The sequence below is a fragment of the Natator depressus genome, chromosome 27 (genome assembly GCF_965152275.1).
Source record: "Natator depressus isolate rNatDep1 chromosome 27, rNatDep2.hap1, whole genome shotgun sequence".
NCBI lineage: Eukaryota > Metazoa > Chordata > Testudines > Cheloniidae > Natator > Natator depressus.
Genome location: NC_134260.1, coordinates 13,202,191 through 13,218,159, shown reverse-complemented (window position 1 = coordinate 13,218,159; position 15,969 = coordinate 13,202,191). Strand labels below are relative to the sequence as shown.

At 57.1% G+C, this 15,969-nt stretch overlaps 2 protein-coding genes across 2 annotated transcripts in view; one reads left to right on the top strand and one right to left on the bottom strand.

Moving 5' to 3' along the window:
* The window catches only part of PSMD3 (proteasome 26S subunit, non-ATPase 3), a 108,421-nt gene that overhangs the window by 20,760 nt on the left and 71,692 nt on the right, over positions 1-15,969 (bottom strand). The window lies entirely within an intron of this gene.
* Positions 11,196-15,969, top strand: part of MED24 (mediator complex subunit 24) — a 35,311-nt gene continuing 30,537 nt past the window's right edge. The window contains exons 1-2 of the mRNA XM_074940459.1: positions 11,196-11,280; positions 11,906-12,044. Coding sequence (XP_074796560.1) covers positions 11,915-12,044 — 130 coding nt within the window. The 5' untranslated portion in view covers positions 11,196-11,280; positions 11,906-11,914. The remainder of the gene's footprint in view (positions 11,281-11,905; positions 12,045-15,969) is intronic.

Below are 15,969 nucleotides of genomic sequence, written 5' to 3'. Positions count from 1 at the left end.
GGGACGTTGGCTGAGAATCCGACGGGCTCCCCGAAGCAAGAATTCCTCCCCCCAGATGCTGCAGCTCCGTTCCCAGCTGCGGGGGGAGGGGCCTCATTCTTAAAAAGGGAACCGGCCGCTAACCCCCCACTCCCAACCCACTGGGAACTGTTCTGGCCCCCTTTGCTCCTGCCCCTCAATCCCAAACTGCAGCCCCTCCAATTCCTTCTCTGTGCGGTGCCCGGTCCCTCCCAGGGAATTGTGTGGCCCCCCGTGTGGCTCAGAGACATGCCCCCCAACACACCCCTTGTCACCCGGCAGGTGCAGGTGTCGGCAGGACCCCGGCAGGGCAGCGTGTCCCCAGGGCCTGGGGGCGGGGGGCAGAGGAGGCAGCCTGCTCCTGCAGAAACATCCTGAGCGTGATCGGTTGTCGCAGCCTGGGCAGTGTGCAGAAAACGTGGGCACAGCAGGCTGGGAGCCATGGCCAGGCTGGGAACAGAGCAGCTCAGAGAGCTCAGATTGCAGTGCCCTGCCCGAGAGACGGTCCCTGGGCGCCCAGGAGCTCTTTGCCCAGCCAGGCCACCGGCTGCCCGTGCCCCCTGGTGCTGGCCAGGCTGTGGGAGGGCAGCTGCCCTCTGCAGCTTGCTATCTCCCTGCACCTGCAATCCATGGGCTCTGGCAGCCTCGCCCCGCCCAGCTTCATTCACCTCCAGGGTCCCCACCCCGCTGCGGACAGACCTGGCCTGCCGTGGCGCCACCTATGTGGGCCCCCCTGCCCCTGGCGTCCCATCCCAGACGCACTGGGGGCCGGGCCCGGGTCGCTCTCTAGAGCATTTGGACAGGGCTGCCTTCTGCTCGCCACCACCCCAAGCTGGATTCGAACCAGCGCCCCACCGACAGGGAAGAACAAGTGTCCCATTACAGCTCCCCCCGCCCCCAGCCTGCAGCTGTCAGACGTGCCGAGGGCCCCGTGCGTAGCCCTGGTCACAGGAAATCTGTCCTTATTAATACCCACCAGCCCCTCCCCACCTCCGGCCCCACCCGGGCTCCTCCAGCGCCGGCTGCCCTCTCCAGGAGTCACTTCCACAAGCCGGCAAGGCCCTGCCCAAATCCCCTTAATCCCGGCTCCATAATAGGGGGATTTGTGGCTCCCTGCTTGGCGGGGCCAGGATGAATAATTAACGCTGGGAATTAAGTGGCCTTTGTTATTTCTCATCAGTGCGATTGCCGGAGCGGACGTTCCCTTGGCTGGCAAAGCTCCCGGCGCCTCCCTGCCCCTGTACCTGGGCTGGGATTTGGTTCCTGGCAGGCGGGCGGGGGATCTAGGCATGGCATAATACTGGCTGGAACCTCAGGGAGTTAGTCCGAGGTGGAGGGGCCTGGTGGGCTGCCCCCGGCCCGGGCTGCTTTCCCATGCACCGCTCTTTGCATCCAGGCTTGGTCCTGCCCAGCCCAAAGCCCGACACTCCTGCCCCTAGCGCGGGGCAGGGCTGAGCCCAGATCCTATCAGAACCCCAGAGGCAGGGTTTGTGTTTCCCCGGGGGTTGGGCAGCAGAGGGGAAAAAGGCCCCATGGGGGCCCAGGACCAGAGTGCAGGAGGCAGGGACCCAATGGGGCCTGCGTGGCCAGGCCTGCGGGGAGGGTGGGGAGAGGGAACTGGAGCCTGGCCCCACGGCTTGCACACCACAACTCTTGGAGAGATGCCCCCGCCCCATCCCCTCCAGGCAAGGAGCAAAGCAGGCCCTGAAACCAGCCAATGCCCAGGCTAGAACCCACCCCTGCGGGCCGACACCGCTGCTGGGGCTGGGGGCAGGTCGGGGCTGGGGGCACGTCGGGGCTGCCCAGCCTCGGCCACAGACCCCCCCAGGCAGGAGCTCTGAGGGGATCCCCACCCTGTGCCACTTCCCATCCAGTGCAGGCACCCGGCTCGAGGGAGGATGGAGCAGGTGGGGGGCAGATGTGAGCTCCGTCCCAGCTGCGTGCGGGGAGGGGGGTCTCTCGGCAGGAGGGGTCCGGCAGCCCACACAGCTCCTGTATCATCAGGACACAGCAGAGTCTCAGCCCAGCCACCTGCCCCCTCCCTACCAGATACCCACCTGTGACGAAGTGGGACTGTTCTTAATGGTTCCTCCGAATATTGTGGGGGTGCCTCAATTTCCCCTATGCAGTTCTTAAGTATCTAGGGGGTGGGGTAAGGGTGTATGATCACTGCAGAGCCCTAGAGGGCAGGTGTGTACAGGGGTCTGGACACAGAGAATGGCCAACACCCTGTTTCCTGGCAACGGATGGCCTGGGCCCTTCCCCCCTGCAAGGTGAGAGCTAAAGGGTTGGAGAACAAAGGGATCCGGTGACCTCCTGGCCCAGGAAAGGAACAAAGCCCAGAGGAGGAGGGGCTGGAGGGAGTTTCAGTTTGGGGCTGGCTAGGACATGGAGTGAAGTGCAGACGTGGCTGTCTGGCTCACTGCCCTCCAAAATGGACCCAGCTGAGGGGTCCTGTTCTCTGCACCTACAAGCTCTGTGTTAGACCATGTTCCTGTTGTCTAATAAACCTTCTGTGTTACTGGCTGGCTGAGAGTCCCGTCTGACTGCGAAGTTGGGGTGCAGGACCCTCTGGCTTCCCCAGGAGCCCCGCCTGAGCGGACTCACTGTGGGAAGCGCACGGAGGGGCAGAGGATGCTGAATGCACCGAGGTCAGACCCAGGAAGGTGGAAGCCGTGTGAGCTGTTTGCCCTGCGGACAGGCTGCTCACCGGAAGGCGACTGCCCCAGAGTCCTGACTGGCTTCATGGGAAGCAGTTCCAGAGCATCGCCCGGGCACTCCGTGACACCACCCCCGGGGAGAAACCTGCCCCCTCCACTGCCCACGGGAGACTGTCCAAACCCCTCAGCTCCTCACTGCCTGGGGAGAGGAAGGTTCAGGGATACAGGCCTCCGGAATGCCCTGCTCCAGAACAACCCTTCCCTGGCTCTAGAAAGCACAGCTCTAGAACGTCAAGGTTCTAGACCAGCTCGCCCCTTCCTTCCTGCTCTAGAACATGCATCTGTGGTAGAACAAGTGTCTGTAGGGGCGCCCTGCTCTAGAATAACGATGTGCCCCTGCTCGAGAACACTCGTCTTGCTCTAGAACACGAATGGTTGCTTGTGCCCCAGAAGGGTGGGGGCAGCAGGAGACAGGGCCCTCCCCCAGTGTGGGCGCAGGTACCTCACGCCGGCGGGCCGAGATTGGCTGCCTGCTTGCAGCCCAGCGTGTGTGTTTGGGGGGGGGTGCATATGGGAAGAGCAGGGGGCTGTGGGTTGGGATTGGGGGGCACCAGCAAAGCAGTGGGGTAGGGGAGCCCAGGTCTGGCAGAGCAGGGGGCTGTGGGTCGGCACTGAGGGGCACCGGTAGGCCTGTGGCCCCCCGGTTCCCTCCAGCGCGGCCCCGGCTCGGGGAAGTGGAGCGTGGCGCGGAATTGGGTCTCGGTGCGGTCCGCGTCTCCCCGGGAGACAGGTTCATTAGGAGGCTGCTAAACGAGCTCTTTTCTCGGGGCGGGGTTGCTCTCTCCCTGTAATTAAGCCAGAGACGGCTAGCAGGGGGCTGCGGGTCGGGATTGAGGGGCATGGTTTCTGTTTCCAGAGGCCACAGCTGGGTGGGCTCACCCTGCCGGCCAGAAGAGCTGAGGAGGCGTTTTCCCCACCCGCGAAGGGTCCCAGGGAAATTCCCACCCAGAGCGAGGTGCTGAACAGGAGCGGACCCCCGGGAAACAGACGCTGCCCCTGTGCACCCACGGCTCTCCAGCAGGGTAATCTCAGCACTGCTCGTTCCCCCACAGCCCAGGCTGGCAAAGGCACAGGCCTCGGGGACCGGCTCAGTGCTCCCCAGGGGCCCGTGCTGGGATGGGAGAGCAGCCAGGGAAACCCCAGGGGCAGCCGAAAGCACGGTTGGTGTTTCGATAGGGGGCGCTCTGCCCTCTGAGACGGGGCTGACCCCAGCGCCATGCTAGGGGGCGCTATGCTGGGGGGGTGCTGGGTCTCAGTCGGGGGGGCGCTCTGCCCTCTGAGACGGGGCTGACCCCAGCGCCGTGCTAGGGCATGCTATGCCGGGGGGGGGGGGGGGTGCTGGGTCTCAGTCGGGGGGGCGCTCTGCTCTCTGAGATGGGGCTGACCCCAGTGCCGTGCTAGGGGGCGCTATGCCGGGGGGGGGGGGTGCTGGGTCTCAGTCGGGGGGGCGCTCTGCTCTCTGAGACAGGGCTGACCCCAGCGCCGTGCTGGGGGCGCTATATTGGGGGGGGTGCTGGGTCGCAGTCGGGGGGGTGCTCTGCTCTCTGAGATGGGGCTGACCCCAGCGCCGTGCTAGGGGGCTGTCTGCCGGGGGGGTCCCGCCTGGCAGGCAGGACCAAGCCCAAGCACAAGTGGGCGTAGTTTGGCAGCCCTGTCAGGAGGGCTTTGTTGGTCCTTCCTGCACTGGGAACAAAAGGTTCCAGGCCCTTTCCGGGGCCCTTCGTGTTTTCGGTGCCTCTGTCTTTGTCTCTGACGTCGATGTTGTAACGACCCAAATATTTTACCCCCGTGCTCTACGTCCGGCCCCCAGCTGTTCGCCTGCTGACTCTGCGGAACGCGCTTGACGCTGGCCAGCTGCTCCCAAGCTGCTGACCCCGGCCTTCTCCCGCGCTTTGGGGCCCTGGATTTTTCGCAGGCTGCCAATGCTCCGGGATGCCTTCCACCCAAAGGGCTGGTGGGTCAGCCAGCGGCCGGACTGCAGCAGCCCAGACCGGCTCTCTCCTGGGTGAGACCGGAGCTGGCTCACGGGGCTGTGCCTTTCCCGTCTCTGAAGGCAAGCGCATCCCATCCCTGAAGCTGAGCACCGCCGGGCGGGGGCAGGGACTAAGTCTCTTCAGGACCCCTGTGCCCAGACGTGGTGCTAGCGGGCACCCACCTCTGTCACTCTGACAGCATGGGTGAGTCCCCCCTGCCTCAGTTTCTCCATCTGTAGCACCATGATACGGTGCCATCTCTGCAAAGCGCTTTGAGATCGGGAGCTGCTTCCATAAATGCAGGATCCTGAGTAACAATTCCCACTGCGCTCTCTCTACAGCTGCCTTCAAAGCTACGAGGGGCCCGAGGGTGTGGTGGGGAAGGGGGAGTCCCCTATTGGGCACCCGGGGCCCCTTTTATTCTGAAATTATTTCCCTGTTGCTTCAGCTCCTCCTGCCGCTGCCACGGCCTCTCCCCGCAGCATGGATCCCTCCTGGCACTGGGTCCCACCGCCGCCATGCTGGCAGTGCCTGGCATATTTTGTGTGGTGCCCGGGCTCAGTGAATAGGTCCTAGAGCCAGAGCAGAAGCCGTACAACAAAGGGACAAAAAGCCAGTGTCACTTGGGGTAAATGCCTGACGCTCCCTTCCCTGCCTGGCAAAGAACATGGGGCGGGGGGGGGAGCCCTGGGGGCACCTTATCACTACCTCTTCTAGGTCTGGCTTGCCCAGGCTTTGGGCTCCAACCTGCCGCTGACACGGCACAGCCGGGTGATCGATCACCTTTAGCCCTGGACAGAGGACAAACGTCTTCGCCGAACTTGGCTGGAGACCCAGTTTGTGCAGATCCGTGGAACACGGGGCTGGGGTAGCAGGGGGCTGCAGGTCAGGATTGAGGGGTACTGGTACAGCTGGGGGGCTGGGGGGAGCCCAGGGCTAGGGTAGCGGGGGGTGCCGGGATAGCAGGGGGCTGCAGGTGGGGCTTGAGGGGCTCTGGGGAGATGGAGCCACCGCACGGCAAGCAGGCTGCTGGGCCAGGAGCCCTGGCCAGCGGGGGCTGCGGATTCTGGTATGGCCAGGGGCAAGCGGATCCTTCCGGCCCAGGCGGGGCTGTCGGTGCTGTGGCACGAGCGTAGGAAGTCAAGGCTGTTTCCCGGCCTGTTGAATGGCCCCCACAGAGCCATGCTGGACAGGCGCCAGCTCAGCTGACAGCTGCTGCCTCTCCGCAGAGCCCCCCTGCCCCCCCCCGGCTTCGACCGCCTCTTTGGGAAGGAGCCTGGCTGAACAATAAACAAGGGCCCTGTGTGTGTGTGTGTGTGTGTGTGTGTGTGTGGTGGGGGGTATGTACAATGGTCAGGGTGCCAGGGGTGGCCGGGGGGAGCCCAGCTGCTCAGCACTCTCTGCTGGCCACAGTGCAGAATCCCTTGGCTGGGAACAGCCCTGCGCTGTCTGGAAGGGGGGTAACACTGCGGATTACAGCCCCCCACCCAGGGTATGTGTGTGTGCGGGCAGCACCCGCGCGGTGTCAGCTTGGGGCAGGGGCCAGGGCAGTCGCTTGTACCCCAGTGGGATCCCAGAGGCGCTCCACGCTGGCTGGGGGGAGCCAGGCCAGGGCCCTGGCATCGCGGGGCACAGCAGGGCTGGGCCCTCAGCCCCCCGGTGGGACCCAGGCTGCTCTGGCACTTGCAGTCCTGGGCACAGGCTCAGCCGCCCGGGAGGGTAGCGCCCTCTGCTGATGGCAAGGGCAGCGCGGGCCGTGGCAGTCCCCCAGCCTTGCTGGCATGCCCCAGGTAGAGGCGAGATGTCGCCACAGGCCTCCCTGCTGAGGCTGCCCAGGGCGGCCCCGCTGCGGCTGGGGGTTGAGTCCCGTATTCACATCCTCCCTGCAGAAGGGCACATTCTGAGCTGGGTTATTATGGGGTCGGGGGCAGCGCGCTGAGCAGGACTCCTGGGTTCTCTCTGACTTGGCGCATGACCTCAGCGGAGTCCTCTGTGCCTCCGTTCCCCGGTGGAACATGGAAATCACAACGCTCGTCAGGTCAGCCTGTGAGCACTTGGGTCGGGGCAGTCTCTCCACCTGCATGCTGCCCGGCCCGGCAGGGCCCTGGGTGGGGCTTGGGGTTGTCTTGTAATACACGCAGTAAGGGGAAAAGGCAAGGTTATGTGCAGTGAACAGGGCCAGGCCAGGCCGTGCCTTCAGGACAGTCAGGCCCGTTTGAGGATTCCCTACACAGGCTCTCCCAGCCATGTTCTGCTCCATCTTCTGTGCGTGGGCTGGGCGGGGAGAGGGGGCATCCCCGGGCAGCAGACGAAGACTCTGGAGGGGAAGAGAGAAGGGTTCTGAAACCACACGTGGGATGGTCATTATTCTAAGTCTCTGTCACCTGCTCCCTGCCTCTGGGGAAAGAAAAAGAACAACGTCTGGCATAGTCACAGGAGAGGAAAGAAAGGCAAAGAGGTGGATTGCCGCTTTCATGGGAGCAAGGAGCTTCCTAGATAGCTCAGAGGGACTCAGAACTGCCTGGGGCTAGATCTCAGAGCAGCACTGAAAGCCCTTGCATGGCTGCTCAAGGGGAATCGCTTGAAGTGAAGGACCTATGACACACAGCCGAGAAGTTTGCGATTCCATCCAGCAGGGGGCACTGGTGACTCAGCCATGCTCACCAGTTGGTTGCAGTGCTGTGCTCTGCCATGTTGCCGTTCATGCCAGACACCCAGCGCTCCACAAAGGGAGCAGTCAGTCAGCAGCGTTGTCAGAAATTGCAGGTCAGAGGAGGAGGGACTTGCCCCAGGTCACGCAGGGAGTCAGTGGCAGAGCCAAAAATAAAGCCCAGGAGTCCTGGCTGAGGGCCCACAGCTCAGTCCACTGCTTCTACGGCGAAGCTGGGAACTAGGTCAGACTCCGTAGGCTTCAGCTGTCGCTGCAGAGAGACAGGGTCCGAAGTGCTGAGGTCCAGCAGGTCCCGCCGGAGCCAACGTGTCAGGCACCTCTGAAAAACAGGCTGTGAACTCACGCCCGGGGGCCTTTTAGGCATAACCCTGACCTGATTCTGAGCTGGGTCCAGTCTGCATCTTGGCTTCTCCTTGACGCCGGGTGGAATTTGCTCAGCCAAGCCTGCAAACGTGCCCTGTTCTGCACCCTTGAAATGCAGGATCCTCGAGGACAACTCTGGAGCGAGGGGCCAAACCCCCACACTGGCACGCCCACAGTACCAGGGCCTTGCCTGGCCCAGCCCAAAGCATGTCTGCAGCAATGTAAGTGCAGATCCCTCACATGGAGCTGGCAGCTCGCTGGGTTAACGCTGCCAGGGACACAGCTCCTCCTCCAGGTTCCCTTCCAAGCCGCTGCCCAATTATCGTGGCAGATGGTGAACGGCACAGTTCTCTGTTGTGAGCGTAGGGCATGTGACTGGGAGACACTGAGTTTCGTGGGAGGGGGAGCAGGTGATCTGGGCACACCAGCCAGCCACCCCGGGAGGGTGGGTGGCATTTTGTGGGGGGAAACCGATGCCAGGAAAGAGAGAGAGAGAGAAGAGAGAGCTGCTATCCTGGGGGGAAAGTTCCCTGGTGTTTCGGCTACCGCAAGGCCAGAGCGTTCCCCTGTGCAGCTTCCGCTGCAGTAATAAGCAGGTTCTGTGGGCGCGGACAGTCCAGCTGCACCACTGTGGAGACTGCTGGGGGCACAAGGCCATTGCGGTGCTGGGGATGGGCCCCACTGGTGAAATGCAGCTGTGGGGCTCCGGGGAAATCTGGAAGGGGCTGCAGTATTCTGGTTTGTGTGTGTGAGAGAGAAAGTATTCTGGTTTGTGTGCCCCCTACTGGATTGAATCAGAATGACACAACTGTGTGTCATAGGCGGCGGCCCCTATCTCATTAATAACCAATGAGGAGTCTCCCCTAGCTTAAGCCCTCCGGGCCTGGGCTTTGGTGCCAGAGGTTCTGGGCTCCACCATGGAATTCTGAGTGGCTGCAGTGCGCCCATCATGGGTGTGTCAATAATCTTTGGCCTCCCTCTAGCCCCTCCACAAGAGGTTTGTGGTTGCAGTGGGTCGCCCCAGCACCACCAGTGTGAGACAGGCGTGGTGATCCCCTTTCCAAAGAGTGGGAAATCGAGACGCTGCCACTTGAATCTATGAACCCAGGAGCCCTGGCTCCTGGACTAGCCCCAGTTATTATCTATCCTGTGTATTAATGGCAACACCTCGAGGCCTGCAGTGAGACAGAGGCTGCACTGTGCACAGTTCCTGCCCCAATTATCTTATACTCTAGCTAGACTAGGAATGGGGGGACCAGGCACAGAGAGGGAGCGTGTCACGCAGCAGGTCAGAGGAAGAGACACCCTACCCCCCAGCTCTTCACAGTCCCAATTCACTGTCCTAGTCATAGGATCATCCTGGGTCTAAGTCAACGCTCCCTCCCCAAATCACTCTGACCAGGAGCCCCAACTAAGCATTAAACAGCAAAGGGGGTGGGGATGGGGAATGAAGAATGAATCAGGTGCCCGTCAGCCCCGAAGCCAGCCTGTGCTGGGATGCGCCTGGGAGTGGGTAGCCAAGACGGTGGCTTTGATTCTGTCTTCAGCGCCAGGGTTGCCAGCTGCAGCTCCTCCTCGAACACACAGCTGCAGCTCCCAAGGAGAACATGTCCCAGCTCGAGCCTGATTGGGGAGGCCCTTGGAGACAGGTCCCAGGATGCAGCATGCTGCCTTGATCTGATTGGTGAGGCCCGCGTAGACAACGGGTCCCAGCATGTGAGTCAATCTGGGGCTTTGCACAAATATTTTGATTGTGTGTGTGGCAGTAGCAGAGTATTTCCATCCCAGCATTGCCACATCCCCTCGAGATGGGGAAGGGAATGAAGATGATCCACAACCATCTGCCAGGTCTGCCCCTTCAGATGGCCTCCCTCAGCCGGAAGGCTTGGATAGAGATGTGAGCGCCAGGTTGGAAAGAGAGCACTTTCCCCTTACTAACCTGCCAGTTGTCCCAGAGAATGAAAGAATGGTACCTCTGTATTTGCACCATTCCCTACAGTAAGTGTAAAGAGGTGCAAAGGATTGGTGCAAATACTGGAGTATTCCAATGTATCTCGGAAAGGGGCTCCCAAATGTTCCTTCTTGTGGATAGCCCTCCCCCTCATCTTCTTATTTATTATCTGTATGGCCCCAGCACCCCTCCATGGTGCTGGGCTCTGTACAGACACAGAAGAAGGAGATAATCCCTCCCCCAAAGAGCTTACAATCTAAGTATAATACAAGAGACAACAGATGGATACAGACAGGGGAGTACAAGGAAATCTCTCCTCCCATTCCCCAAGGCCTGGCCCCCACCTTCTTTCCTATCACATCCAGGAGGGATTGTCCATCACTGGCCATTTTAAAATCAAGATTGGATTTTTTTTCTAAGACAGCTGCTCTAGGAATTATTTGGGGACGTTCTGTTCTGTTACCTGTTCTGTTCGTTCCCTCTGGGGCACCTGGCACTGGCCACTGTCAGAAGACAGGACACTGGGCTAGATGGACCTTTGGTCTGACCCAGTGTTGCTGCTCTTATGTTCTCTGGCCTGCGTTACACAGATGGTCAGATTATGTATCACAATAGTCCCTTGTGGCCTTTGAATCGACGGATCTTGACATTTGTGGTTGCTCGAGCGATTGCTTGCTTGTGGAAACTAATATGGAGTGAATTATTAAACATGTCGCACGTCTTTTAACCTGGTGTAGCAGTTGGAAATGAGGGGAGCCCAGCCGACCCCAATGCCTCACATGCTCTGCCCAGAGCTCTGTCCAATGCCAGCGTCCAGCCAGTTGCTCGGGGGCCGTGGTTTGAAAACCACTGACTGGAGGAGAGACAACTCAGACTGGGAGCGGGTGCCAGCCTTCCTGGGTGTTTGGGAAGTGCCTGGCACCTGGCGCACACTACGGTAAGAAGAGTACGGTAAATAACCATAATTAATGATGCACGCTGAATCTTTCCCGGGGTGGGATGGGGGCGGGTCACAGCCCCTCTGGCTGCGGCGCCCACCCCCAGGGATTCAGCCCCATTTCTCCGCAAGCTGCCGGGGACCAGCACAAATGTCTGCTTATAGATTCCAACTAGCGAAGGGGGCACAAATAAATAACCCCCCCAAATAACAGTAAAAAAAAAAATCCTACAATTGTCTATCGGCTGGAAAAGTTCACCGCCCCACCCCGCCCAGGTCAGAGGGGCGGCCCGATGTCTCTGTCTCTGGGGGAGAGATTGCTCAGTGGTTTGAGCATTGGCCTGCTAAACCCAGGGTTGTGAGTTCAATCCTTGAGGGGGCCATTTGGGATCTGGGGCAAAAATTGGGGTTGGTTGGTCCTGCTCTGAGCAGGGGGTTGGACTAGATGACCTCCTTAGGTCTCTTCCCACCCTGGTAGTCTATGATTCTAGCGCAGCCTGCTGCAAAAAACTACCACTCCCAGCAGCCTCCGCGGCGCGCGGCGCTCTTCCAGCCAATCAGCGGAGGGCTTGTTGGTGGGTGCCAAGATGGCGGAGCCCAGGGGCTGAAGGGGGTGCTGTCTGGCGGCTGGTTGCGAGGGCTGGAAGGTGAGGGAGCCCCCCCCTCCCGGTGTGTTTCTGGGTGGGGGGGGTTGGGGGGGAAGAGACCCTGGTTGTGTTTCCGGGGGGGGGGCTTCCCCCTCCCCCTCCCCCTCCCCCATAAGCAAGTTAAAGGGGTGCTAATAGGAGATGGGGCTGCCCCACTGGGGGGAGGTGGGGGGGGGGCTTCACTCCTCCAGCTCTAGCCACAGGAGCTGCCCCCTCCCAGAGCTGGGAGCAGAACCCAGGAGTCCTGGCTCCTACTCCCCTGCTGCAAACACTTGTCCCCCAGATCTGGGAGTGGGAAGGGAACCCAGGAGTCCTGCCCCCCAGCACCCTATGCTCCCTCCCAGTGTGACTAGAACCCACGAGCCCGTGCTCCTGCTCTAACCGGTGGACGCTGCCGTTTCCCCCTTATCATGGGAACAGGGCCGCGGAGTCCTGGCTCCCAGCCTCCTGGGTGAACCAGGCTGCCCTGCCTCCTTCTGAGTGAATCTTTTATTACGGAAATAAAAGGCGTGCTTAATTTATAGCGCCCCCCGGGGAGGTGTGTGGGTGAGCTAAATCTATGAGAGGAATGGGTGAGAAATGCTGTTGTGAACAAGCTGCTGTATCGTCCGTCTCTCCCTTTCAGAACAGAAAGATGAAGGTTGTCAATCTAAAGCAGGCCATTCTCCAGGCCTGGAAAGAGCGGTGGAGTGATTACCAGTGGGCCATAAACATGAAGAAATTCTTCCCCAAAGGAGCCACCTGGGACATACTTAATTTGGCAGGTCAGGATTTTGTTTTCTTTGACTGCCTGGGTGCACATGTCTGTCTGTGTTATGTGTTTGGTACAGAGTGAGACAAACATATGATCCGGAAAAGCAGACTGCTGCACTTGTATTATGTTTAGTGTTGTTTCTGTGCTAGCGTGTAAACTTGCCCTACTTATCAGGGCTGAAAAGCTCCCCAACAGTAAACTTTGGAAGGAAGGCTCCTGCACTCGAAAGACTTATATACGAGTGGAGCCCTTCACTAGGGCTACTCGTGCTTAAAGCCAAGTATGTAAATCTTAGGATGAGTGGGGTATAGAGTATGATTATTGGCTGCAATAACTTGCTGAGCTATTACTGACACTGAGAGATGCAGGATGGCTTAGTGGATAGAGCACTACATTGGGACTCAAGAGATCTGGGTTCTCTTCCCAGCTGTGCTGCTGGTTTGCTTGAAGACCTTGGGCATCAGTTTCCCCACATGTACCATGGGGATTATGATCCTTCTCTCCCCTGTAAAGTGCTTAAAGATCTGTGGATACAAAGTACTGTATAAGAACTAGGTATTTCTGTTGTTATAAGCATTTGGGATTATTGTTTGTTAAAAAACTGAAAGCATTTTCCGACCCACAGATACCATCAGAATTTGTTTTTCTCATCCCAGTTCAAGAAGGGAGATTGACACAAATCCTGCTAAATGTTGGTACCTGCTGAGTATACGTAGCTAAAATAATTGCCAGGCTTTTATGCCAATTATGGTAACATGTTAGTTTTTCCTGGCTGTGGTGTGTGTTTGAAAGCCCTGTGTAAACGAACACAAATCACTTGTTCTTGAGTTGATGTAAAGGAGAGGTTTTCAGGGGAAATATTCCACATTCAAACCAACATGGAGAACTGGACTGAACGTCCTAATTATGCTAGATGAGGGTTGGCTCTCCCGTAACCTAAGATCATATCTTCCCCACATGCGATTCCATTCATTTGGGTCCATTTTCTGTTTAGTGAGGGGTGGGGAATTCTTTGTTTCACTTGTGAGATCCCATTTCTGTTCCTTTCAAAAGTTCTTTATTGGTGCATTAACATAGGGCTTACAGAATTTACCAGACACCTACTGGCCAGAGGAGTAGACACCAGTAAGGTCCCAGGGATGAGCGTGAAAAGTGCAGCTCAAACCTGCTGGGTAGAAGGAGGGTACTATAATGCTATGCCTGGACATTGCCTGAGAGTACCATTTTTGTAATCTCACCCTCTGTCTAGAGGGTAATTGCTAAATTTTGAAGCCTCACCTTGCCTGCTGGGATGGAAAAGAGTTCCGCTCTGCTTCTTTCTTCCTTTGCTTGCCCTTCAATTGCAAGCCTACTGTAAAGTGAGGTATCTCCTACTCTACTCAACCCCATCTCCTCAGCTGCTGCAGAGGGTGTATTCTTCTGCTACAGTCGCTGTCCCTTGTGAGTAGCTCCATTTTCTGCTTCTGCTGTTAGCCATCTTGGGCAGCAGAAGAGTAAAATGTCCATGATTATTTTCACAGTTGTGAAACTGATTAGTGTTTTATTATTTTTGCCGTGCTGCTGCTTGGAAAAGCTCTGAGCAGCAGCAGCGGGACTGAGGCAGTCTGCAGGCTCAGGAAGACAACGCTGTATTTATATTTGGAGTGTGCTCTTTACAACTACAAGGATTAGAAAGATAGTGTTTTGAGAGCTGGAGAAATTTATAATTTAGTGCTCCCCGCCCCTAATTATAGAAAGCTCCCCATTCACCAGTGGTGAACAGATTTTGTTTTTAAAGCCCTGTATGATCTGATACTTGTCATACAAAAGAATTTACTGGGTACCACATGATCCACATGGAAGATCTGTGACTCTGAGTTCTCACTTATAACTATCATATACTGCAAATCAGTCCCAAGATAAAAATCCTTCAGATATCATTGTGATAAGCTATGGCTAACCCCCATCCCCCTCAAGTTCTGAAAATTGTAACTTTAAAAATGCACCTATATTGAGAGACTAACCTGATTCATAGCTCAGCCACCCCCAGCGGCTGTGTATTCCTCCTCCCAGCCCTACGCACCTCTCTGCCTATTGTTTCCTGTCTTCGCTCCTTTGTCTGCGCTTTATCCTCTTCGATGATAATCTCTTTCAGGGCAGAGAGACTGCCTAGTTCTAGGCCTTTGCAGTATTTAGCACCATTTGGGCACTGTAGCTAATATTTTCAAACCCAGGTACCTAAAGTTAAGCTCCACGTCCAGATTTAGCCACGTAACCTCAGCTCTGTTGCGGCAGGGGGAACTGCAGCCGTTCAGAATTGTTGGCATATAGGGCACATCCAGGTCGTTGCCTAAATCTGCATGCGGGAGCTTGACTTTAGGCTCCTGGATTTGAAACTTTTGGCCCATATCAATTATAACAGAGTCTCTCTGTAGAAATGAGGCAGCACAGGTGAACCAGTGATTGCCTGTTATGAAGAGGCTAACTTGAGTGGTGTCGGTGGCAGGGGGATGGGAGGCAGTGGAAAGGCACTAGGTAAACTCTGGAGACTTTGGTTCTAGCCCCAGTTCTGTCACTGCTGTGCAGCCTTTGGCACGTCTGTTCCCCTCGCTGTGTGTCTGTATTCCCTTCACCCACTGCCTGCCTTGTCTGTGTAGGGTAAGGACTGTCTCTTATGATGTGTCCGTAAAATGGACCTTTGGTCTCGATTGCATTTTCTAGCAGTGCTACCATAATACAAATAATGACAGGGTTGGGGGATTCCAGGGAGGACTTGTTTGTCACTTGGAATAGCTCTGATGATCCTCCTTGTTCATAATTTCGGACGAGGTGATTTCCTTTAAACCCACTGTGCATTAGCCCTAGAACGGTCCTTTTTAACGTTCAGATGCTGCTTTCAAATCCAAAAACCGAAGGAAAAAATCTGGCAGCGAGATGCCAGAACAGCCCCAGTGCCTGGCGGAGCTGTAGTGATGCATATGCGATGGATCATGATGTCTTGCCTGGGTTGTGTCATGTTCCCTGGTTACAGGATGACGGGAAGGGGAAAAGTTACCAAAAAAAAGGGGGGGGGAAGGGGGGAAGAAAACCTGGATTTGTGCTGGAAATGGCCCACCTTGATTATCATACACATTGTAAGGAGAGTGATCACTTTAGATAAGCTATTACCAGCAGGAGAGTGGGGTGGGGGGAGAGAAAACCTTATGTAGTGGTAAACACCCATTTTTTCATGGTTTGTATGTATAAAAGCATCTTCTGTATTTTCCACAGTATGCATCCGATGAAGTGAGCTGTAGCTCACGAAAGCTTATGCTCAAATAAATTGGTTAGTCTCTAAGGTGCCACAAGTACTCCTTTTCATTAGAATTCTCTCTCTCTGGTGAGCAGAAAGATGCATTTAGTTTCCGAGTGTCCATAATTGCTGAGCAAGCTCTAGGATGTGTCTTGCAGCCAACAATTCTGATTCAGTGCTTGTGATTTATTACTGTCTGGGGATTCAGACTGGTGCATTATTTTTGAGCGGTTGCCCTCCAAGAAAGTGAGGGATGCACTTATTCAGTGATTCCCAAATGGCAGTTTCCACCTCCAGCATCTGGGTGCCTCAGACTAATTAAAACAAAGGCTGCAAAATATGGATCTGTCTTTGTGAGACAGCCTCCGTGCTCTGCTGCAGTAGTTCAAATGGGCAATTTAAAAGCTTGACTGAACAGATAGGACATGCACTGCACTCATGAGCTGCCAAACCCAAGCTCTGGCAGATTGCCAGGGGAAGCGGGCACCCAAAGTGCATGGGCATTCTCAGCAGAGGGGCCATTCGCTAGGCCTGGAGAGTTCAGGAACCAACAGCAAAAGCCGCCCAATTATGGCAGCATCCAAGAGATGTGTGTGAGCGGAGGTTTTCTCCCAGATCACTGGGCCCCAGTAAGTTGGAAGAGGGGTAATGCACATTGATAACA